The 24967-nt window shown below is 47.5% G+C and overlaps 2 protein-coding genes and 1 long non-coding RNA gene across 5 annotated transcripts in view; 2 read left to right on the top strand and 1 right to left on the bottom strand.

Annotated features, from left to right (window-relative positions):
• Nucleotides 1–8865, top strand: part of LOC109941430 (uncharacterized) — a 34163-nt gene extending 25298 nt beyond the window's left edge. The window contains exons 2-3 of one of the 3 annotated variants that reach the window (XR_002264044.1): nucleotides 8117–8235; nucleotides 8319–8865. Coding sequence is in view for 1 of the 3 variants with exons in the window: in XM_020542380.3 (XP_020397969.1) it covers nucleotides 8117–8235; nucleotides 8319–8705 (506 nt within the window). In the remaining 2 variants the exon portion in view is untranslated. The remainder of the gene's footprint in view (nucleotides 1–8116; nucleotides 8236–8318) is intronic. The other 2 variants (XR_004851987.1, XM_020542380.3) reach the window with 2 other exon arrangements.
• The window catches only part of LOC103635529 (DUF21 domain-containing protein At4g14240), a 50304-nt gene extending 25938 nt beyond the window's left edge, over nucleotides 1–24366 (bottom strand). The window contains exons 1-7 of the mRNA XM_008657959.1: nucleotides 23783–24366; nucleotides 22794–22870; nucleotides 19378–19461; nucleotides 19189–19302; nucleotides 7624–7710; nucleotides 7470–7541; nucleotides 6657–6724 (exon numbers count right to left, since the gene is read on the bottom strand). Of these exons, the coding sequence (XP_008656181.1) occupies nucleotides 6657–6724; nucleotides 7470–7541; nucleotides 7624–7710; nucleotides 19189–19302; nucleotides 19378–19461; nucleotides 22794–22870; nucleotides 23783–24089 (809 nt within the window). The 5' untranslated portion in view covers nucleotides 24090–24366. The remainder of the gene's footprint in view (nucleotides 1–6656; nucleotides 6725–7469; nucleotides 7542–7623; nucleotides 7711–19188; nucleotides 19303–19377; nucleotides 19462–22793; nucleotides 22871–23782) is intronic.
• LOC118473117 (uncharacterized) lies at nucleotides 8961–22787 on the top strand. The gene is made up of 3 exons (XR_004851988.1): nucleotides 8961–9095; nucleotides 10754–11625; nucleotides 22511–22787. It is a non-coding gene; the product is annotated as an uncharacterized lncRNA (long non-coding RNA).
• Nucleotides 24367–24967: the final 601 nt, after the last annotated feature.

Below are 24967 nucleotides of genomic sequence, written 5' to 3'. Positions count from 1 at the left end.
TCTCATTCTCACCATTGAAAAGATTGTCAAAATACCTCTGCCACCTCTGTTTGATGTCTTGTCCTTTCACCAAGAGTTGATCCATCTCATCCTTAATGCATTTAACTTGGTTGAGGTCCCTCGTCTTCCTTTCTCGAATCATAGCTATCTTATAGACATATTTCTCCCATTCCTTTGTACTAAGTCTTCGGTAAAGATCATCATAGGCTCGATCCTTTGCCTCACTCACAGCTCGCTTTGCAGTCTTCTTTGCCACCTTATACCTCTCTATGTTGACCGCGCTTCTGTCATGGAACAAGCTCGCGACCAACATAGAGATGAAGAAATGCTAATCCAAAACTAATTGTGTGACTCACTCTGGAAAATATGAGATAGGATGTCAGATGAGTGATTTCATTGGGAGGTGTCCAAGTGATCTAAGGCCTTTGACTCGATGTCATGGCCCATCGGGATTCCCCCCCAAGGCACAAGCCATGTTCAAAGTTGTTGTAGGCAATGGAGAAACAACCAAATTCTAGACAGAGCGTTGGTTGCATGGCAAAACTGCCGCTAAATGGGCTCCAAACTTAATTCAGATGATTTCCAGAGGCTAGAAAGCAGAGAACAATGGCACAAGGGTTGCACAACCGTACATGGGTATCCGACATCAGATGAGCCCTGACAGTACAGGTTCTTGTTGAGTACCTACAGCTCTGGAACTTGGTGGATAACCACGAGCTGCAGCAAGACACCCCTGATCAGCACATATGGCGGCTATCAGTGCATGGAGTTTACTCCAGCAAATCAGCTTACGAGGCCTTTTTCAATGGGTCAGTAAAATTTGGTACATGTAAACATATCTGGAAAAACTGGGCACTATTGCAATGCAGGTTTTTTATATGGTTGGCTGTAAAAAAAACAGATGTTGGACTGCTAGCAGGCTTGCTAAACGAGGGCTCCCACATCCTGCTACTTGTCCTCTATGTGTTCAGGCTGAGGAGACTATCCAACATTGCTTGGTCACCTATGTCTTCGCTAGAGAGGTTTGGTCCCTTTTGTTCATGAAGCTGGAGCTGCTGACGCTCTCACCAGTCTGATGATAGATTTTTAAGTTGGTATAGTAGATCTGCTAAAGCAGTCCCGAAGGAGCTCAAAAAAGGCCTTAACTCCCTCATCATATTGGTTGCTTGGGAGATTGGAAACATCGCAATGGTTGTGTGTTTAAAGGAAACAGACCTTGTGTTCCTGCGGCACTGCAGGTTGTTGCAAATGAATGCTACCTTTGGAGTGTGGCAGGGAACTCTGCTCTTCATAAGCTCCGTACCCATCAATGCACTTCAGGAAACTAATTGGGGCTGCTACTTGTAATGGTCCTGTTTTTTTTCTCAAACACACAGGAGAGCTGTGTATCATTGAATTAAGAAAAGGATGGTCTAAAAATAGACCAAATACAAACACAAAAAAAGACAAAAAAAGAAAAGAAAGGAAGAAACAAGAAAAAATAATCATGGCCATCTGGCCACAACAAAACAAGATGACCACCTAAAATGTCACCACAACCACAGACCCAACGAACCAGTCCAGCCCCAGACGCAAGAAACTTCCGTTATGGAGCTAGCGACTGATCCCTCTACCAGATCCCTGAGGGACACCTGGAATGGGAGCTGTAATAAGGGCAAGGTGTTTGGCCCCCGCGAACTTCCAGACAATAATTTCTTCTTCAGCTCTCCTAATAACTCCCTCTAGATTGGGTTTAACTCTATAAAAAACGCACCCATTTCTATGGTTCCAGAGAGTCCATAGCCCAAGGGTTATCAAGGAATTAAGCACTTTTTTAGCAATCCCTTGCAGTTGCTCACTGATTCTGCTCCACCATTCCATAGTTTTAACTTCTCCCTACTGAGGAGCAAAGCCGGACATGTTGACCTGTCCCAGCAGCTGAAACCAAAAGCTCCTAGCAAAGACACAACCCACCAAAATGTGGTCTATGGTTTCTTGATCTTGGTCACACAGAACACATTTGTCAGGATGGCTTAATCCTGTCTTCTGCAGACGGTCTGCTGTCCAACATCTTCCAAGATCAGCAAGCCATAGAAAGAATTTACATTTGGGAGGAGACCAAGTTTTCCAAATTAATTCCCAATACTGAGCCTTGGTCGACCCGATGAAGAGGCCATCATAAGCTGCTTTAGCTGAATAAATTCCATCAGGAGCAAACCTGAAAATATGCTTGTCCTCCATGTCTGGATGAAGCTGGATAGTTTGAAGTTCATACCAAAGATCCAGGAGGTCGGCAAAGACACCTACAGTTAAGGCCCCTTTAATATCAGTTAACCATTTTCTGTCTGTCAAGGCCTCCAGCACAATTCTGATGTTCCTAATCTTTTTTGGCACAGCTGCAAACAGTCTAGGAGCAAGGTCTTCAATATTCTTTCCGTGGACCCAACGGTCTTGCCAAAATAAGGTTGAAGACCCATTCCCAATCTCAGTGATCAGGGCAGTGTAGAAGAAGGCCTTCATTTTGTTGGAGATCTACAAGGCAGTGAGGTCCAAGGCTTATCCGGATCCGTTTTGCTCAGCCACAACCATCTCATTCTTAAGGCCCGTCCCAGTTCTTTGAGACTAGAAATCCCAAGTCCGCCGATTTCAAGAGATCTACAAACTCTACCCCAAGCCACTAAACAGTGTCCTCCTCTGACATCTTTCCTTCCACGCCAGAGACATCCTTTTCTGATCTTGTCAATAGCTTTGAGCGAGCCTGTGGGTATGTCGACTGCCATGGCTAAATAGATAAGCATGCCGGTCATCACATACTGAACCTGCACTCTTCTGCCGGCCCTTGTCACTAGATCCGCTTTCCACCCAGAAAGTTGATCAACCACTCTATCAATAATGGGCTGCACCTGATTTTTGGACAGCTTTTTTAGAGACAGAGGCAGACCAAGGTATTTGCAGGGGAAAGAAGCGAGCTCACATGGAAGCCAATCATGAAGGGTCATCAACTCTTCCTGACCACATCGAATGGGATAAACCCTGCTCTTCTGAATATTAGTTTTTAATCCCGAAGCTTCTCCAAACAAATTTAAAATTCCTAGAACAGTATGGATTTCATTTTCCCTTGGGTGGAAAAAGAGAACTGTGTCATCAGCATATAGCGAAATCTTGTGGTGTAGTGGTTTAGAGGAGAGAGGTTGCAACTGCCCCTCCTCATCAGCTTTAGCCACATTGCATCCAAGGATGTCCATCACTAAAATAAAAAGCATAGGAGAGAGGGGATCCCCTTGCCGCAACCCTCTCTTGTGGTGAATGATGGCCCCCGGAACTCCATTGAGCAGAACTTGTGTGGAGGAAGTTGCTAAAAGCCCACTTAAGATATCTCTCCAGATCTGCCCAAATCCTAATTGTTGGAGAACTTCAAGCAAGAAAGGCTAAGAGACGGAATCAAATGCTTTAGTGATGTCGAGCTTCAGGAGTACCCTTGGTTTGCTTTGTTGGTGAAGCAATCTGGCAGTCTGCTGGACCAACATGAAGCTGTCTTGGATGAAACGGCCTTTAATAAAGGCGCTCTGCCTTGGAGAAACTAGATCATGCAGTCATTGGGACAATCTGTTGGACATCAATTTGGTGACAAGCTTGGCAATACTGTGCACTAGACTGATAGGTCAAAAATCCTTTACCTCCTCAGCCCCCTCCTTAGGGATAAGAGTAACAAATGTTGTGTTAAGTCTTCCAAACTGCCCAAATTTTCTGCACCAAATTGCAGAAATAACAGCCATCACATCCCTTTTGATAATTGGCCAACACACCTTATAGAATCTACCTGTGTACCCATCTGGGCCTGGAGCCTTGTCTGAAGGTAGTTGCATTATGGATTCCAATATGTTAGAATATCCCTTTGTAATGGGCCAGACCCAGGTACTCTAACCTATCAATACAACTCCAACCCTGGTTAGGGTTAGGTTTTCTCACAATCCAACATGGTACCAAAGGCATCCTAAACCCTAGACACTCTCCCTCCCCCAGCCGGCCGCCACCCAGCCCCTGGCCACCGTCGCTTCCTCCCTCCCCCAGCCAGCCGCCACTGCTCCCTCCCTCCCTCACCCCGCCGGCCGCCGCTGCTCCCTTCCTCCCTCCCCTTTCCTCCGGCCGCTGCCCGCCTAGCCAGCCCCTGGCCGCGCCGCTGTCCATTCCCCATCCCCTCCGCTGCCCATTTCCGCCGCCCGCCGCCCGCCCAGCCAGCCCCTGGCCGCCGCCGCCTCCTCTTTCCTCACCCCCTCCAGCCGCCGGCCGCCCAGCCGGTCCTCCCTACGTCGAGCCGACCCGTCGGGAGACCGCCGTCCTCTGCGCGCCGTCGTGTCCTGCCATCGGCTCCCGGCACCGCCGACACCCGTGCGATGGACCCCCCCACCACCACCAGTCACATTCAAGGCCTGCATGACTTTCTTTGTGGTCCTTGAACATAAGTCCGTCTTGTCAAATTCGACTCCCACACCTGCAATTCGACGGCTACGACGTGGGATAATTTCTGCACCCTGGGCACTTCTCGACACCAAAAAAAGGGGTCATCTGGTGTTGCAAGGAGGCCTGAAACCTTTTTGGAAAGCTTGTCAAGGAATTGTTTGTGCATGAAGTGTGTATTACTCGTTTTAGTCGCCTGCAGAGCTAACTGACTATCACCAATACTAACAGTTGTGCTGACTGCTCTCTCCGTGGACGCTACAACTACAGTTTCTCTCCGTGGACGCTGCCACGGCCTTTAATGGGTCCTGTTTGAGTGGGTTTTTTTAGTGAAGTGGTTGTACAGTTGGTTGTTGGTGGACTTGAGCAATGCTCTTGGCCCAGCCACCGTTGCCACCGCGCCCCTTGCCCTTGCCACTGCCCCCATTGCTGGAGGAGGAGGTGGAGTGGCAGGCGGGCGACGTGCAGGACGGGGCGGTGGAAACAACGAGTGCCGATGCCGAAGCTTCCTTGTTCTCGGTGCCAAGGCGAAGTTCCTTAACACGGAGCATGTTGGTGGCGGACTTGAAGTCGGGCAGCGGTGACGTGTTGGCGATGATGTCGGCGGTGTTGGCGAAGCGAGGGTTGAGGCCGCGCAGAAGATTGAGAACGAGCTGCGTGGGGGAGACAGTGTGGCCGACCTCCCGGAGCGCATTAGCGGTGCGCTTCATCTGCTGGGCGTAGGCGTCGATGGAGAGGTCGCCCTGGGACAGGTTGTGAAACTCCTGCTCGAGGACGACGGCGCGAGACTCCTTGTTCGCCTGGAACAGGGCCTCAATGGAGATGTACAGTGTGCATGCGTCCTGATCGGGCTCCATGGCGAGGTCGAGGACAGCGTCGTCGGCGGAGTTGTACATCCACCCGCGAACGCACGCGTCAGGCTGAGACCACGTGGGATCATCAGGGCGCGCGACCACCGTGCCGTTGATGTGGCCGAGCAGCCCGTACTTGCCGCAGAGGGCGGTGAAGAAGGCCTTCCACTTGGAGTAGTTGGGGCGCTCGAGGCTGAGATCGATCGGCACGTGCTGCTTCACGTTGACGGCGGCGTAGGCGAGGAAGAAGACCGGAGCAAGCCCATCTGCGCCGGTGGTGTCGGTGGCCATGGATGGCGGTGACGCGGCGGCGCGGCTAGGGCCGGCATCCGGGTGGGGCGGGTTGGCGCAGGCGCGGGCCGGCGGCCTGGTGGCGGCGGCGCGGGGGCCGGGTGGCGGAGGCGCGACGGTCGGGGTAACGGCGACGCAGCGCGACGGCCGGGTGCCGGTGGCCGAGGGGCGCGTACGCGGCGGCCAGGTGCGGGGGCAGTGGAAGAAAAGAAATCGTGTTTTGCTCTAATACCATGAAGAAACACACCGCACACGTATAACTGGTGGGGTGACCTTCATTATATAGCCTGTAGGCTAGGGTTACAGAGTACATGGGCCAATGGGCCAGGCGCCCCATATGGGTTGTCACAGTTACATTCCAACAGTCTCTTTTCTTAATCAAATGACTACCAGATCTCCTGCGATGTTCTAAAAAAGGTGTCCAAGTGATGAAGGAAACCTATTGTAATTTCACTTAAGCACATAATAGTCATAGCCAATTGACACAGAAGCCGGAAGAAAATAGCGTGTATCCTCTGTTCAACATCTTATCAATCAGTATATCCACGGTCACTCTAATACACCATGTGTGGGATGCAAATGGAATGTAGAATTTCCTTCCATTTGCAAATATTTATTTCCTTTCTTATTCCTTTTCCCTTCTTGTTAGTGGGCTAGTGGCTCGTGTTGTGTTTCAGCTCTAGCTACCCAAACTTTTGTGGGACTAAGCTTTGTTGTTGGCCGAAAGTTTGCATAACAGTTAACAAATGTTGTGTGGGGGGGTGGGGGGGCAAGTTATTATCTGGCACTATCTACGTCTTGACTCTGCCTCCAAGAAAAAAAATGTTGGATAACACACAAAAAAAACTGAGTGCCATCAATCCTTATGCACTATGATCGCACCCCAAGGCATCACAAGTGGCCTAACTAGCAGTACTAAAACGATACACACAGATTTGTGTCTATAAAGAATATCAATGCAGTAAAACAGAAACGAATCACAGAAAAAAAAAACAAGAGTGTGACAAAATGGATTAAGGTCAATAATAAGATACATCAGCACGAGTTGTGGTTCAATAAGTGGGCATGTATTATTACCAATCCAACTTGGAATCCACATCCAGTGAGAAAGTTGACTCAATTGGTGTCATAGCTTCTGCAGCAGTCTGCACACACACAGAGTAATAAGAGTCCTTCCAAATTCAACTAGATGGATGAAGGTTATGTAATTGTCAACCAAATTAAGTGAACTTTTCATCAGTGTATAAAGTGCTGCAAACCCTAAATTACCATGTCACTTTGCTTGCTAATTCAGCACATATATCAAACTGAACCTTGTACAAAATTCAACAAGGGCACTTGCAAGTTGTTTATTTGCACAAAAATTACAACAGGGGTTAAATCATTTCTAGTTGAGCACCATAGCAGTGAACTGGAAACTCTTGTATGCTTACTTATAAACACAAATAGGAGATATAGAGAATGAAACAAAAAGTCTAATACAGGATATTACTCCCTCTGTTCCAAATTATAAGACATTTTGGCTTTTCTATATACATTAAATTCTACTGTGTATCTAGAAATATTGCATATCTAAGTGCATACAAAAACCGATATATCTAGAAAAGTCAAAATGTCTTATAATTTGGATTGGAAGGAGTAATACATAATTACATATCCTAGTTAAATGTTGAGAGGTTGTATATAAAAGCCAAGAAAATCATAGCTCATTTCTTCTAATACCACCAAATTCATCCCAAGGAAACAACAATTTTACACAATGATAAGTGTGATGCCTTCTGAGTTTATGCCAACTTCATTTGGACCAAAGTCCCCTTGAGAAATAAGTGTTACTTCTTTATTCAAAAAAGAAAAATAGGTCACATATAACAAAAAAAAGATGATGTACACCTTTTCGGTCAGGTCCAAGGCTCCACTTATGATTGTAGTCTCATCATGGGTAAGCTCTCCACCCTTGCCAGCCTGTTATGGTAGAAGCTCTAACCATGACATAACCCTGGTTGAACATGAAAACTTCTGAAGCAGAGTGATATGATAATGTTACCTCTTTGCTATGGATTGAAACTAGAGCTTTCAACTGAGCTCGCCTAAAAAGTGCAGACTCATTGTGCCCAAGAGCACAGTCCAGGATCTGAGGAGAAAAGAAGATTTCAATAATTTCAGCAACCAATCAATAGACCATAAATCAAGTAAAATGAAATAAACAAAGGATTACTGAATGAAAAAAAGGTCCAAACATGCATATGCTATAGAATATGCAATCAAGTCATGTTTTACTAAAACACAGACATGTACTATATTCAGGGTTTTGAAAATCGGCGATTACGTCGCGCCTAGGCACGCCTAGGCGCTAGGCCATGGCCTTCCGCCTGGACTAGGGGGGTAGGCGGCCTCCTAGTCGATCGGAGCGCCTAGGTGGCACCTCGCGTCGATTCCACATTGTAACAAGTTGTTCGTAAATAGAGAGGCTGTTTATTTCAGCATTGTAACAAGCAATCTGTTATACTACTAACTAATAGAGAGGTATTTTATTTCAGCATCATGGTGGCGGCTTTATGGAACTGAAACACCAGCTCTACAGAAGATGGCTACCAAGATCCTATCTTTAACAGCAAGTTCTTCTGGTTGTGAAAGAAATTGGAGTGGGTTTGATGGGGTTAGTACCTATCTGTTATCAAAATTACAGCAGCATTACAATAAAATTGCAGAACTAAAAGTGCTCTTATTTTAAATTTATAGGTGCACACTAAGAAGAGAAATAGGCTTACTACAGACTGCCTCAACAAGTTGGTCTACATTCAGTTCAACAACAGGCTAATTAATAAGAGAGCAAAGATCAAGTCCAAGAAAATTACTGATGTTCTCTTGTCTAGTGGTACAACTGAAGCTCAAGGTTTCCTCCAAGAGAATGGAGATGATTGTGCATTAGTTTCCTTTAGAGATGAGGAAGAAGTCATGGAAGGTACAGGGATACTTTGGTCTGTGCTTGGAGATGCAGTGGGAGCAGAAGAACAACTAGAGCTGCGTAGAAGTGCAAGGGTAAGAGAGCTCAATGAAGAAGAGTTTGAGTCCGAAGAAGAAGAGTTTGATGAAGATGAGGATGAGTATGAGATGGATGAAACCTAAGTGTGAGCCAGCTTCATGTCATGTTTTAGCTTTTATTATGCATCCATGTATCTTTAACTTGTGAACTTAGAAATCCTGTTGTGCGCTTGTGTTTTGTGTTGTGGCTTGTGAGAACTGAATCATGTGCTTGTTATTTTATTTCGTGTTGCTGCATTTTATATGTGTTGCTGCCTGCTGTCCCTTCATGTTTGTGATTTCTAAAGGCTATCCTATGCTGCTGATCAGTACTTAATGGATGGGAGAAGGGTCAGACCTCAGATAAGTACCTAACTTGCTATTTCCTTTTTTTTATCACTTGTATCGATGCCCAATTGCATCTAAAAGTGTTGTCCACTTCTATTGCAGCAGTGCTTGAGGATTCAGTGATCAGCAGATCTGCAAGGACAAAAGGTATGTCTACTGGTCCTTCCCTATTTTTTTATCTATAAATGTATCTCTACTAATCTTTAAGGGTGGACGGAGGGCGTCCACCACGCACCATGCCCCCGCCCGCGCACCGTGCCCCCGCCCGCGATTTTGGGCCCTCGCGCGCGTCTTCCTCCCGCCCGCCAATCATGCCCCGCGCGCGTCGCCCTCGCAGTCAGAAAAAACCCTCCGCCGCCTCCGTCACGCCATCGCCGCCCTTCCCCGCGCGATCCCCTTCCCCAATCCCCGCCCCTGCCTCGCATTCCCCCCGCGCCGCGATGTCCCCGCCGTGACGCCCGCCCCGCGTCCTCATCGCGCGCCTGCCCCGCGTCCTCATCACGTGCTTGCCCCATCCTCAGCGCCTCTTCCTCTCTCCCTGTCGCCACCTCTCCTCCGGCTCCCGGATTCGCCACCACTCCTCGCCGTGGACATGGGCGCTGGCCCACAGGACCCTAAGAGCACGCGGCCCCCTAACGGCAAGATCCACCACCTGCTGCACCTCTACTACCACTGGTTCCTGCCGCCGGAGGACCGGGACGAGAGCGGCACTGGCAGCAAGGGTTGAGGCATCTAGCGCTCCCCCAACCTATCGGGCCGTCCGGGCTGCTGGTGCAGAAGAGGGGCGACGGGGAGCCACCATCCGAGTCAAGGCTGATGGTGGAAAGGGCCACCATCCGAGTCAAGGTTGCGTCGTCCGTGGTGCTCGCCGCCCGTGGTGAAGCAGGTCCGCAGAGGGTGAAGCGCTACATCCAGGAGATCCGTCTGGAGCGAGCGCTGAAGTAGGAGGTGTCGTCCGTGCGGGCCGCGGCGAGGGAGCGGCCCAGACCGCTGACGCTCCCTGAGCGGAAGAGGAAGTCGAACGACGCCGGCGCCGAATCCCAGTTCTGCAGAGTGCGGCGTCGGCCGTGGGGCAAGTACACAGCGGAGATCTGCGACCCGTGGCGTCGTGTGCGCATCTGACTCGTCACCTTCGATGCCACCGAGGAGGCCGCACTCGGCCACCATACAGCTACGCGGGTCCCATGCCACCAACAACTTCGAACTTGCAGACGACGCATCGGTCCCCGTCCTCGACGAGGTCGCCGAGCGCCTCCAGCAGCCACCGGCCCCGGCGTCCAAGAACATGTCCTCCTCCGCCACGTCCTACGACTCCAGCGAGTAGTCCCACGCCGCGGCGACGTCGCCGACCTCCGTGCTCCGCATGTTCCCGCCCTCCGCGGCAACTGACGACACCTACATGAAGGCCGCCTCTCAAAAACTACCAACTCAGTGAGACATCCTCCCTCCTTGCACTCGTTGTGCCTGAGCTCGATGGTGCCTCTGTGGTATACTTTCTTGTAGATGCATTCAGAGACACTTCATTCCCTGCAGACCTATACAACAAAAGTGGATGAAAATCTGCTCGCGTCTAACAAGGAAAATCAAATGTTTGTCTTACTTTCATTTAAAAAGAATGGATTGGTAAGATATAAGTACATCTCGAAGCCTTAAATAAGAAGAATGTTAAACTAAAATGACACGATAAATGTTAGCCACAAATAGGCAAACCGATGAATATAACCTATAGTACAACAAGCACTCGAAATACAGATTGTACCTACAGGGGCTCCAATAAACTAAAGCTGTAATTTTAATTTAATCAGAGTGTGCAGTGTTAAGCTTCAGCGAGTACACGGTTGCTCATGCTGTACTGCTCGTGGCGCTTCATACAACTGTTTTGTCGTTCTCCAATTCTCAGGTATGTTCCTAATCCTGTCCTGGTGATTATTGATGTTAAACCCAAGGAGTTGGGTATACCCACCAATGCATACTAGGCCATTGAGGAGGTTAAAGAAGTATGTCTGGGGCTAAGACGCTGGAGTATTTCACTTGGTTGATCCATTTTTAATTTGTTTTTTGTCTTTACAGAATGCTACTCAGAAAAGTCGAATGGTATTTGTCCATGTTCCTTTAGAAATTGCTGGATGAGAAGTATGTCTAGGGGCTGAGAAGCTGGAGTATTTCACTTGCTTGCTTACCTTTTAATTTGTTTGTCTTTACAGAATGCTACTAAAATTTTGAAAGGTATTTGTCCATGTTCCTTAAGAAATGCTGCTCATGAAGTTGAGGAAATTGGTCAGACTTGTTGATCTGCTACTGCATGAACAACAACAAAAAGTTATGTGGATTTTACTATTCTTATTCTGTTTCACTGAATCCCGGTCCCGTGAAGGTCAACCTCGGTGTCGGTGGCTACCGGACCGAGATGAGATGAGTTTGTGGATTTGATGTGAACCTTCTAAGTCCCCTTTTGTTTTTTTATTATTTGGATCTATTGATGGATTTTACGCCCCTGTTTCTATTCTGATCTGAAGGGAAAATCCTCTCATGCTGAATGTGGTCAGGCACATCGAGCAAATGTGGTCAGTCGCCCTCTGTGTACGCCAGCAGAATTTCATGGGAAGCCCCTCGTGCTAAATGTTTGATATGGTTTTCCTGGCGCTCGTATTTGCAAACGAGAATTAGTGTTGTTCTGGTGATCATCTTGCACTTTCAGTTCCATGGTTGCGTCTATTTAGTTTCTTGGTCGTTACATCTCAATGTTTATTTCTATTATCTGTTACTCTTTTTCCTAGCTCACGTAAGTTGGAATATGTTTTTTAGGGTGGGCAACTAGGCATTATTTGTACATTGATATTGTTTGAAAATTATAGCAAATTCATTTGCCAGTGATGATGTGAATGCCAATCTGCTTTTGGAGCCTTGAACATATAAGGATGTACTGATCTGCTTTTGGTTTGATGATCGTGACCTTCCATTCGGATTCAAAGAAGTCATACTATATGACGTCAAACTTTTAACATTACTTGAGTATGACCTTCCTTGTTGGGTTATATTTCTTTAGTCATATCCAGTATTTTGCGAGATATATCACCCATGGACTCTTGCGAGAGCATTGTATGTATTGATGTCATTAATTACTATTCTTATGACTCTTGTGGGACAACTGCCTCAAGATTGTTTGGCCCTTTCTTTGATTGGAGAGAAACATGGGAAGACTTAAGTATCTTGGAATTACGATTTTTCTGCATAACTTTCAGTAGGTTTTTATATGGTCTCTTAAGATTGTGGATGCTGCTAAGTTACCTCTTAGTGTTTGACAATGCCAATTGCGGGGCCAATTTGAAACCATTGCTGAGATAATAGGGTATCTGATTGTGTTAAAATTTTATCGAATAATTGTATACCGTCGTAACGCACGGGCATCGTACTATCAAATATTAAAGTGATAAGAATAAATTTTATACTTCATCTGAGCCAAAAGTTTGAGAAATGTATGGGTTGAAAATGCGTCTGGTCCCTCTTTTTTATATCTCGCTCGATCGCTCATCCTTCTTCAGCTAGCAAGCTAGGTGGTACTATGTGAGAGCAATGTGTTACATGTGGCTTCCTGTCGTGTTTGGTTTGAGTGGATTCACATAACCCATTTATGGTGTAACAACCTATTAGACTCATTTGTCTGTGACCTTCGCGACACGACTCCGCGACCTCAACAACCGTGTCACTCTGCCTAGCTGTATAGATCATCAACTCCATCGCTCACTTTTCCTTTGCCTGTATTGCTTTATCAGAGCGGAGCATCGGCCATAGCGGGGTGAACAACGGCCTTGCCTTCCCCTTCTCTGGACACTCGTAGCGTCGGCCATAGCGGGGTGAACAACGGCCTTGCCTTCCCCTTCTCTGGACACTCGTAGCGAGGTTGAGCATTGGAGACCGGAGTCCTATATTGTGGCATTGGGAACGTCGCATTGGGAACGACGACGTTGTGCAGCAGGAACACGTTCTCGCCACGACTCCATCCTCCTCGTAGATGAAGAATGATATTTATGTTTTAAACTATTTTTTACTCCCGTGGCAACGCACGGGCATAGAACTAGTATATTATATAAGTTGGCAAAACGTCTAGCATCGCCTAGGCAAGCCTAGGCTGGACTAGTCCCTAGGCTAAGGGTCATCGCCTAGATTCCGCCTAGCGCCTAGCAAAACTTTGACTATATTAACGTCCACATAACAGAGAGCCACTCAGTTTAGTAACTTTGATATTCGACCTCAACGAGGTTGCCACATCATGCTAGAATCTGCATTAAATCATCTGTACTGAATTGTATAAGAAATTAAATGCGGATTTTCAATGACAGGAACTTTGCATGTAGTTCACAGTAGAAGGACAACTTATCACAAGTGGCTTTAGTAACAAAAGCTTGATACATGCTACACAAAACGAGATATCATCATGTTTCCTTCTATGCTGACGATGTTGTGGTTCTTGTGGAAGTGACATCAACAAGCTAATGGAGGTAACTGCTTGGTAGCTTGGGAAAAGGTTCAGAGATCTCTTCAGTATGGCGGCCTTGGAATTCATAATCTTGAGCTTCTAGGTTGGGCCCTGAGGATTAGGTGGCTTTGGGCACAGAAGACTGATGTGGAGAGGTCGTGGGCTGGTCTCTCAATTTCTATTCCCTATGAAGCCCGGGCCCTCTTCAATATGGTTGTGAATGCTGTGGTTGGGAATGGTGAGAAAATACTTTTTTGGTCTGACCATTGGATGGATGGGCTTACTATGGCTGAGATGGCGCCCAATCTTTTCAGAGCTGTCCCTAAGCGAACTGCTAAGCGAAATACTGGCTCAGGCCTTGTTTGGGCGGAGTTGGGTTCGTGATGTCAAGGGTGCTCTTAATGTTCAGGTTTTATTTGAGTACCTCCAGGTCTGGGATTTTGTTGAGGAGGTCGTGTTGTAGCCTGATGCTCCTGATCAGTTCAGGTGGAAGTTGACACAAGATGGTTGTTATAGCAGCAAGTCTGTGTATGAGGCCTTCTTCGTGGGCTCTACGCCTCTACCAAGTTTGGCCCTTGGAAGAGAATCTGGAAAACCTGGGCTCCGTCGTGTTGTAAGTTCTTTATACAATTGGTGTATCATAACCGGGTTTGGACCGCTGATCGTCTTGAGCGGAGGAACCTGCCCCATCCAGAGTCTTGTCCATTTTGTGACTAGATGGATGAGACGGTGCATCACTTGTTGGTTGGCTGTGTTTTTGCTCACCAAATTTGGACCATGATCCTTCAACGGTTGGGGCTGCTGCAGTTGGCACCTCAGCCCTCAGTGTCTCGGTTCTCAGGTTGGTGGAAGAGAAATGTTGTTGTTGTCCCCATGGGGCTTCGTAGAAGCCTCAATCCTCTAATTATGTTGGTGTCCTAGGAGATTTGGAAACACCGCAACAGTTGTGTCTTTGACAATTCAAGACCAAGTGTTGAGGAAGTGCTAAAAGTTGTTAATGTGGAGGGTGGGCTTTGGTGCTTGGCAGGAGCTTCCAAGCTCCAAGAACTTGTTTTTGGGTCGGTGCCTGCTGGAGCTTAGTTAGCTATGTAGGTTGTGGTCGCCTTTCTTCCTTGATGTGGCGTGACGGTTGTATTTAAGGGGGAGGCGTGTGTGGGTGTGTGTGTGAGTGTTTGTGTTTCGGGTCACTTTTGACCCTTGTACCTCTTTCTTCCTTAATGAAATGACGTGCAGTTCTCCTGCGTTGTTCGAGAAAAAAAGTTTCTATCTGCTAACTCTAAGTTAATACAAAGTGTTAAGATAGAACTCCCAACTGCACCTGTGTTGTGGACCAGTATGTAAGATATTATCATCACTTGTTACAATATTCATTAAATGCAGGTAGGTTAATAAGCATGACAAAAGGTAGCAAAAGACACATGCAACTGATCACTATGGAAAAGGAAGTGAGAAGTGAAGTGAGAATTAGCATGCACTCTTTGAGGATTATAAAATGATGACATGGGATAAGGTTATAAGAAAGAGTCCGAGAAAATCCATTACACCGAACATCCTCTACGTCTCCCCACCTCCCCCAGCAGCCCCACGCCGACGCCCGTCTAGGGTCCGGCGGCCACCACTCTGGCCTCGCCGGCCTTACCGCCAACCTCCCCTCTCCTCGTGGCGCTCGTTTCCACTTCCCTTTGTCCCCGTTGGCCAAGCCTTTTTTCCCTATAGGTCGTTCGAAGGAGTGCTTGTGGCGCGACGTCAGCCCTAGCCCGAATGGCGGTGATGTTATGGGTTGTGGTCCTTGGCCCTCCGTTGAGTGACACTATGGGGCTCACCTCTCCCGCGGGCAGCGTTGCGGTCGGTGAGGGAATCTTTTCGCCTGCCTCTCTCAAAGGTGTTGTGCCCGCCTCCTGCCAGGATGTTGTGCTCTCCTCATCTGCTAACTCGGTAGCCTAGCCTCGTCCGTTGGATGACCGTGTGCCCCAGGTTCAAATTTTTCTGCGAAAAAACGATCGCCCCACGGTCCCTAACTGTCGTGGTCTTGTTGTGGAAGGCTAGCAAGTGGTTGAGCATTGGCGGAGAGTTGTTAAGCACGGTCCTCTTCGAGTGGTCCTTGGGGATCTCCAAGGGAAGTGCTTCAACCATTTGTCTAGTTCCCATCGCTACCTTCTACCAGAGTTTGTCGTGTTGTTTCAGATGCCTAAAGCTGGGACACAGGGCTTCGGGTTGCTTCGCAAGACAGAATGTCTGTGATGCCCCGTCATAGGCTAGTCGTGCGCCGATTTGGAGTAGGCTTTCCTCGCAGCGGGTCATTTACGGTGGTTCTTCGTTTGACTCGGAAAGGCAGCGGTCGATCTGGAACATGCTTTCCTAGGAGAAACCCCATGTGAAGGAGCGCCTGGGTACAGTTAATCAGTTATAGATGTGTACATCAAGCCCGAAGCCCGAAAGCCTGGCATGAAGCTCATTTTTGTGGCCCGGTACAAGCCCGACCCGCTTTTTACGGGCCCGGGCTGGCCCGGCACGAATAAGCAGGCGAGGTCCGAACAGAAATCTAAGCCCGGCAAACTAGCCCGACACGGCCCATTTAACCCTTGGCCCGCTAAACCCAATTTTTTGTACTTATTCGTGCTTTTCAGCCCGTTAAGCCCGCTTTTTCCGTGCTTACCGAGTCGGACCCGTGTAGGGAAATGAGCCCGCGAGCCTAGCAGGCCCGGTCCGGTTTTCTAACCCTGCCTGACGGGCCGATTCCAAACCGGGCCGGGCCGAACAGCCTGTTTGTACATGTCTAGGCACAGTGTAGGAGACACGAAAGGTGTGGCGTCGTGTTTCAAGTGCAAACCCATGGGGTGAAGCTATGCACGGTGACGAGCAACCTCTGGTGTCCAAACTAGGGGTGAAACTATGCATGGTGACGAGCAACCTTCGGTGTCCAAGGGACGTAAATGGCGTCGGAGGCATAGTCGGAAGGGTGGGGTGCGGATGGCCAGAAGCGTTAAGACGGGAGTTCCGACGTGGCCTCCTTAGAGATTACCCCTGAAGAATGGCCTCCTCCACCGCTGATGGTCCTACACAGTGAATGTAACAACATGAAATGTGTCATCGATCTCTCGCGTGCCATTGCTAGGGCTAAAGTGGATTTGCGTCGGGCACTTTTCGTGTTGATCACTGGCTCTCGACCTGTGGTGCATGCCGATGAGCTCCTGTCCGAAGTGGCCCGCAGTTTTGAACTAGAGGTTGAGAGATTGCAAATTCATCGCAGTTGGCCTGAAGTTTGTCATCTCCTTCCCGGATGAAAGTGTGGCACAGGGGGTTTTCAATAGGGGCCTTCCTCTTCACTACCCGAATTTCAGTGTTAAATTCCAAAGATTTGCGCATGCCACTAGCACTCGTCTACCTGTTCTACTTGATATTTAGCTCCGCGGAGTTCCGGCGCATGTGTGGCTTCTTTCCACTGCGGAACAACTATTGAACAACTGTTTCATTATCCAAGAAATCCATGAACATACTTTGCTCAAGCATAATCTGTCGTATTTCTTTTTGGAGAAAAAAAATAATCTGTCATATTTCATGCTTAGGGCATGGTGCCTTGATCCTGGTCGGCTTCCCCAGTCAGCAAAATTGATCATTATAAAACTGCTTGGAAAGGGGACTCTACTGAGAGGCACAGGCTCTCGTACCACATTGACATCTTGATATCCCGGTTGTCTCGTCATCAACGAGGGAGGGTTTTTCACCTCCTCTGGCTGGAGATGATCGAGATGATGTGCGACGAAAGGACCAGTGGGATCCAGATTCGTTCGCTTTGTGAGCAAGAACAAGAAAGCATTGAACACTTGCTTGTGACTTGTGTTTTTGCTAGGGAAATCTGGTATAGAGTGCTTTCCTTCGTTGGGTTGCAGCTGCTTTCTCCATCATTGGACGGGGAGAGTTTTCAGGAATGGTGGACAAGGCTGAGGATGGTGGCTAGCCAAAAAAAGGCTTCAATTCATTAGTGATTCTAGCTTGGGGCCTCTGGAAGCATCGCAATGCCTGTGTTTTTATGAGGCTTCCCCTAGGCCCTAGTGTCTCCAAACTCTTTTTAGACATTAAGGGTGAGGCTATGGTGTATGCCCGGTGACATGAACTTGTCGGAGTTGTGGCCTCCTTTGAGTTTGGTTTTGGGTTTTTTAATCGGTTGGTGTGTGTTTCTACTTGCCTTCGGGCAGTTTGTACTTTCCTATTTTTGGGCTTCTTTTCTTCTTAATACAAAGATACGCAGCTGTGTGTTCGAAAAAAAAAGAAAGAGTCCGCTGATCATTTAACCATCAATCAAATCTGAAAAAATATGAAACAGTTTGTAGTGTGATGAATGTTCTACAAAACAATAGCATATTTTTTATGGCTCCTATAAAAAGATAATGTTTCTTTTTCAAGAACCAAGAAAAGTAAATCGATGCTTTATTTAAGGAATCAATCCCCAGACCCCGCACAGTGCGGGAAGCCTACGGCACTGGGTACGCCCTTTAATAAATTGATACGTACCAACAGAAACAGACTAAAAATCAGGAATACATACCAACATAAGGAGAAAGTAAGTCGATTAGAAGGAAACACATGTATGGAATTTGTATCAAATATTCAATGAATGCACAACCAAGTGAATTATTTGTATAAATATATCAACTAGCAACTTTCCTATGTTCACAGTTTGCATTAATTTATTTTCCTTGGAGGTGAAACAGCATCGCTTCAAGTGTGTAGTAACCAACAAAACAGTGAATGTCCTTTTTCTGAGAGTATTAAACATATTTAACACCATATAGAAACTGGCAATGTTGAAATTTTGCTTGAATAGGAGATAAAAAAATAAACTATTCTTAGCTATGAGGCCTATAGGTCATCAAATATCTATCATGCAAGTAACTGGAGTCTTCAAGAACAGCCAGAACCAGAATATCAGTCTGCAACTAAGTACATTAGCTAAGTCATACAACTGAACAAAAAGATGACTCAGAAATGAAAGCTCTGGATGGCGATCCATGGCAGATTCTGGACGGCAGAATGAAGAATGTGCCGTGGACTGCAAGACTGCGATGACTGTGCTTTGTGTGATCAAGGTTCAGAAACTTCAGATCACCTGCTTCTGTCTTGTGTTTACAGCCGCAAAACACGGTGTCATGTGTTCCGATGTTCGGGTATTCCTTCTGCAGCACCGGCGTCGAACGATGCCCTGGTGGCTGGTGACATGGTGACTGCGATCCAGACTGCTGCTGCTGCAGAATTTCAGGGGGGTTAACTCACTAGTGCTACTGGTATGCTGGCTTTTATGGAAGGATAGGAACCACCATGTCTTCGAGGCAGTGTCAACTAACCCAGCTACGCTGTTTGAGTTCATCGTCATTGAAGGGAACACCTGGATTGCGGCTGGATTAAACGCATTGTCGATTCTGTTACTGGCTGAGCTAAGGAGATGCTAGTTAGTCGCAAAACTAGTGCGTTGTAACAGCTTGTTGGAGTTCAGGCTTTCAGCCATCATCCGTTTCTATGTTTTTTGCGTTTCCGACTGTGCTGGCTAGCTGCTGGGCAACTCGCCCATTGGCATGTTCTTTCGCTTTGTAACTCTACTTCCTACTTAATGAAATAAGTGTGTGGCATGTTCGTGAAAAAAGAAGTGAAAGCTCTATCCTAATGCAATTCACAAAATTGCAAAATGCATGCCATGACAGGAGTGCATAGAGAATTACAGTATAGTGGGTACTTAGAAATGAATCATGTGATTTTGCTGATTTTTACCTTCCCAATAGGGTAAGAAATTGGATAGCAGATGACCATGAGAATGCGTACGAGCCATACAAAGTTAGCACCCACTGCTAGACCATATCTAGTACAGATTGCTTGTGGTATAACCTGATGTCAAAGCACTACACTATCAGTCAAACCACACAATGAGCAAATGGTAAATTTTGGACATCAGATGAATACCTCTCCAAAGGCAAGAACAAATGTCACTGACAATATTACAGCAACAATAGGATGAAACATTCTGTCAAGAAATATAGGAAGTGCCTGAAAAGGTTGCAATGAGATAAAAATAAAAGTCAATGGTTAAAACAGAATGGGGTGCAAAAGATATCAGAAAAAAAACAATATGTGACCTATGCCCTACCTATCAACAACTTTAGAATACAGAAATAAGAAAGAAATAAGGTATAAGAGTATCAACCGGTGATAGTAGATTTAGGATAAAGAAAATAACGTTGATCAGATATACATGCACCAATTACGATGTCATTGGACTAACACAAACTGACCATGCTGCAGTTGGATGTTGAAAAAAACTAGTAGCAACCAGGAGAAATAAGCTTATATAGTGAATGCAATAGGTGCTATACTCAATCTTATCTAAACTTCACCAACTAGTTTCCAAAATGTAAGATAATCATAAACAGGCTTACAAAAAAATCATGGTGGCATGGTGCCAAAAAAAAGTTGAACAACTGCAACTTCAGAACACTATCCCTCTCTCCCACTAATGAGATAAAAGGTCAAAGTGTTGATGCTAGAGGCAGGCCAAAAGAGGATTTTGAATCCCGCATGTGTCGCCCCCTCGGGCGGCCAACCCTAGCCGCCGCCACACCTCCACCCCACCTTCGACCTCGGCGCTGCCAGAGCAGGGCTTCGGCAACCCGCGCCCCCACATCAAGGATGGCGGCAGCGAGGAGTCCCCCCACGCTCAGCCTCGCCCCTTCCCCCCGCTGTCTCCCTCAGGCTTCTCCATCTCCCGGCAGTTGCCACTTTTTCCTCTCCCGCCTGACGAGCTGGGCAGCAGTGCAGGCTGGCAACGGCGAAGCTTGGCGGCTGCGACGTGTCGTGGGCGCAAGGTCCTGCTGCTGGCTCGGTGATGTTTGGTGTGGGTCCCCCAATCTCTTCCCCGACGGCGACCCCTTTATACGTGCTCTGGTCCAATGCACACACAGTCGTCTACTCCCTGGTGTTGTCGACCGAAGTCGTCCATGCCTCGAGGTCGCCAGCAGGCGAGGACGCGCCGGAGCGGCTCCGCAAGGTCTGCTGGCCCGTTCGCCGCGAGCATCACGTACGTCGCTAGCCTAAGTGCGCCTTGGTTCAGATCTTTGTTGAGTATAGGCCCTGCTCTCCTCTCCACCCCCACACCTCTCTATCCTCCACCGCCACCTCCCAGCAGCCGCGACCTCCGCCTCCTTCCAATGGCTGCGCCCCCCGCCACCGCCCTTCCCCCATCATCCTCCTTCGCCTAGCTCGCGGGTTCCACCTCCGCCTCCTGTGCTCCATGTCGTTTCGTCTCCGCTCCCCGCCTTTGCCATCGAGGTTCTTTCCCTTGACCTCCTGCAAGATCAGTGCTTCCTTGGCCTCTTTATCGTTGACTCCTTGCCCTCTGGCCACCCAGACCGTTGTGCCAACTCTTGTGTCCAATGGTTTGGGTGGCCGTGCAACGACGACCACTAGTTATGGGTGAAAGCCTTGCTTGGCTTTTTGCTAGCCCCGGCTTTGATGGCATTATTGTGTCTTCACCTTGTTGGAGGCAAAGTCGGGATGATTTTGTTGTTGTATGTGGCCGCTCTTAGTGGCGGTTCTCGAGGTCATCTGAAATCTGTGCAAAGCTGATATATGTGCAGTGAAAGCGCCGCGCCCGGTGCGCGGGGAGGTGTCCTACCTTCGCACTATCGTCTCTGCTCGCTTGATGGTTGCTTGTGCTCTTCTTTGTTGGCCTTGGCCTTGCGGCCGGTAATGGCTGTGGCTCTTGATTGCGTGACCATTGAAACCTTTGCTTCATCATTCGTCTCCTGTTGGTGGTGACATCATTGTTTTCAAGTCATCCGACTAATCGATTAGTCGCGCAAGTCGCTTGGTAGTGGCCGATCAGTCGGATGAATCGACTAGAGTATCAAGTCGTCCAGGTCATCCGACTAGTCGTCGATTAGGGGCGATTAGTCGTCCGACTAGATGGTAAATCGACCAGGAATTGTTCAGGCGGCTAGGGTTTTCTAGTGGGCTACTGGGCTTCTATTTTTTCGGTCCATCTACAGTAGTATAAAAGCAATGCGCCGCCACCCATTGTCACCCCTTCAAACTTTTCCTCTCCCCTGCCGAGTCCAGAACATAGGTTGCGGCTCTAGAACACTAGCAGCAGCACCAGAACACCGGCGGCGGCTCCAAAACACTAGCGACGAGATGAGCTCCTCATCTCAAGGTTCCCCCTTCTCCCCCTTTCCTATCTTTCCTATTGTCTGAATTCTGATGAATGTGAATCTGTTGGAGAAGTTGCTGCTGCTTTTTGCTTGGGTGATGATATGCTCTAGGTAGTAGGTACTGCATTACTGCTTGTAGCCTTGTATTCAATATTTTAGTTTCAGTTCTGCTATAGTGCTATATGCCTATATTGCCTTTCAGTCTGTTACTCAGTTTCAGTTTCAGACTTTCAGACTTATATAATTCCTATTGCAGTATTGCTTATATATACATATATCATATTATATATACATATGTCCAGAAATATATATGACGATTAGGGGACGACCAGAGGTCGACCAGGACCGATTAGGCGTCCTAATCGTCCCCCTAATCGTGATTAGGCGCCTGGTCGGTCCTCAGGAACGACCAGCTGGTCGCCTGACCTGAAAACAATGGATGACATCAATCTTATGCCAGGTGGAACCATGTTCTAGCACTCCCTCTTAAAGGCTTCCTCCCCTTTAAGGGCGTGGGATGGCGGTTTATGGTGCTTGGATGTGTTGTTTGTGGGTGCTCGTCGTCAACTTCAAGGGAGATGGTTGTTCTTCGACAAGCTTCGATTGGCATGCTCCCTCACTCTTAGTCCCCACTCAGTTGAATGGTCTCTCATGCCTTCAAGGATTCCTCCCCTTGTTGTGCGCAATGGAGGGAGGCAACTGTGCAGCGTTGCTACAAGGGGTGATGTGGTTTACATTGGTTTGGGTTAGCCGACATGTATGTTGTTTGATGATCAGGTCCTCAGGAATTCGGTTGTTGTTGTTCTGCTCGCGTCAAGTCCGTTCGTAATGTGTTTGCTTTCTTTGTTTTCCTCCTTGTTGCTGAAGTATTTGTTGTGTTGTGCTTGCAGCTGTCTGTAATCTGTGGTCTGCCACAACATTATGTAAAGGTTTGCCTCGTTTCCTTTAAAAACGAGATCGTTGAGGTGTGGCTCAGTCATACCATAATCAATGAAATTCAGGTGGGGATTCTCTCCCCACCGTTGTCAGTTAAAAAATGTTGATGCTAGGATAATTCATTAGAAGCTTCAAACAAAAATTCTGATATTACCATACATTCTTTTAGCAAATGAATACACTTCTAGAGTACAAAATAGTGTGATAATTGATATGATTGTAATCTAAATACTCTACCTCCATGGCAACAGCATTACACAACAACAGGGTGACAAGAAGCTGGTGTTGCCTTTGAACAACCGGAAGGATGGCAGCTGCAGCAAACAAGGCAAATATTAACAAAACATGAGGGGCAGCAGAACCATCAGTCAAAGGGAAAATACAACAATTGAGCTGGTCTTCAACAGGGCAACAGCAATAAACTGCTGTTAACTAAAGAGGGATGCTAAAAGAGGCAACGTGTAGCCAGTCAAAGTGACCAAGCAGAATTATTGCCAGAGATGCTGAAAGAGGCAGTGTATAGGCACTCAAAGTAACTAAGCAGAATTGCTGCCATATTAAAATTTAACATTGCTACCATATGCATTTGATGAACTGATAAAGATCTGAGGTGTCCAGATATGCCATTTCCTTCAGTAATAGAGCAGCTCTGAAGATTATCAGGTAAGACAAAACCAAAAGTGCATGCTACCCTAGTAAACAAACATGGTAGATCCAGGAAACTCCAGAGTGATCACTTTTTATGATTGTCCATTGCATACTACTTCCACTTCCACTTGTCTGATGTGTCATTGCATATATCACCAGTACGAGGTGAACCTTAGAAAAGAATGAATCCCATCCACACTGCTTTTTCTTATTCCTGACTATAACCTTTTTGGATCGTTCTACTTTCCTTTCCAAACACTTCTGCATGTAAATAATATGTCAATATTACCATCACATTTTATCCTCACTGTCATTACCGCTACCTACAAAATATAGTAGACTTCCGATAGGTGCCAGAAAAAAATCACCGCATACACCAGAGACGCTCTAATGTTCAAAATTGCAGAGAAACTTGAGAATACCATAGAGTATATGACGCTCTAATCTCCATTCCCTAATGTAACAACTAACAAGCCACAACAGTGTGATCCCCAGTCCCCACTACCAATATAACAAACCCGCTCATAACCAGATCGAGCACAACGAGAGCAGGGAATGGATAGGGGTTCGGATCGGACCAGCCTGAGCCTTTTCGACGTCGGTGCCGCTGCGTTGGAGGATCTCCAGCTCGACGAGGCCGAGCGACATGAGTCCAAGTGTGAGCCCGGACATGATCCCTGCGAAGAGCACGAGAAAGCAGGAGATGCCCGCGTACGCCCACCACTCCAGAGACCCGAAGGCCGTGTCCTCCCCCTGCACGATCAATGCCATCGCACCCACTCCCGCCGCCGCGGCTGCGCTAGACGCCGGCCGCGCCGTCGCCGCCACCACACGCACCGCCGCGGCCAGGCTCACCGCCCGCGCCTTCCCAGCCGCCGCCGCCATCGCCCACGGCTGACGAGGCTGAAACAGAGCCCGCCTCCCACGGCCCGATGCGTGGGCACCCAATAATCAATAAAGCAGGTCCAGCTCCAGCCGTCCAGGAAGGGAGGAAGAGGACAAGATGGCGCAGACCGCGGTCGATCGGACTCGGGGCTGGCGGTCGATCGGACGGCTAGGGGGTTGCCATTCCGAGTTTGGACGCAATCGTGCTCGCAATGGCACAGCTGCGTTCGAGTTTACGAAAGAGGCATGGGAAAAGTAGGCTTTTATGATGGCTTAGATTCATAAAAATGATGTGTCCGCGACAATGCATTGGTTAAACATTAAAAAGTGACGGACTCTGTCTTTAGAACTCAAACGATATGTGTCCCCGCGATTAGATTATCTCTAACGATTATTCTTACGTTGTATGTTGTTATTCGTCTAATCGTATGATATTTGTGAGCTATCGCCTATAAACAGGTTCAGACCTCTCCTATATATACGAAGGAGTACGATCGATTGAAAACTCACGAACACATTTGAATCGAACCAATTATTTTCTTTGTTATTATTGTCTTATTAGTAGATGTAATATAGTACTAGTTATAGTTTTCCGCATATCAACCTTCACTCATATTCGACTCTACATCGTCAAGATCTGTCTTGTGTGGTATGTCGACACCAAGACGACTCTAGGATCTTACCTCTCCTAGGTGCAAGATCTGGTTGTCAATCCAAGAGACTCTTTATCGAGTTGATCTCTTAATTTTTAGGCGACTCTATGTCGTTTGTGGATGTCTCGGGTGACCTACTGTCACACCCGACTTTGAAAGTTAAACCGAATACGAATCATATACGTGACAAGATCAGAAATTCACGTACACAGCGATTACATAACT

The sequence above is a fragment of the Zea mays genome, chromosome 8 (genome assembly GCF_902167145.1).
Source record: "Zea mays cultivar B73 chromosome 8, Zm-B73-REFERENCE-NAM-5.0, whole genome shotgun sequence".
In the NCBI taxonomy this organism is placed as follows: Eukaryota; Viridiplantae; Streptophyta; class Magnoliopsida; order Poales; family Poaceae; genus Zea; species Zea mays.
The sequence above is the reverse complement of the archived record's forward strand: the minus strand, read 5'-3'. Positions and strand labels throughout refer to the sequence as shown.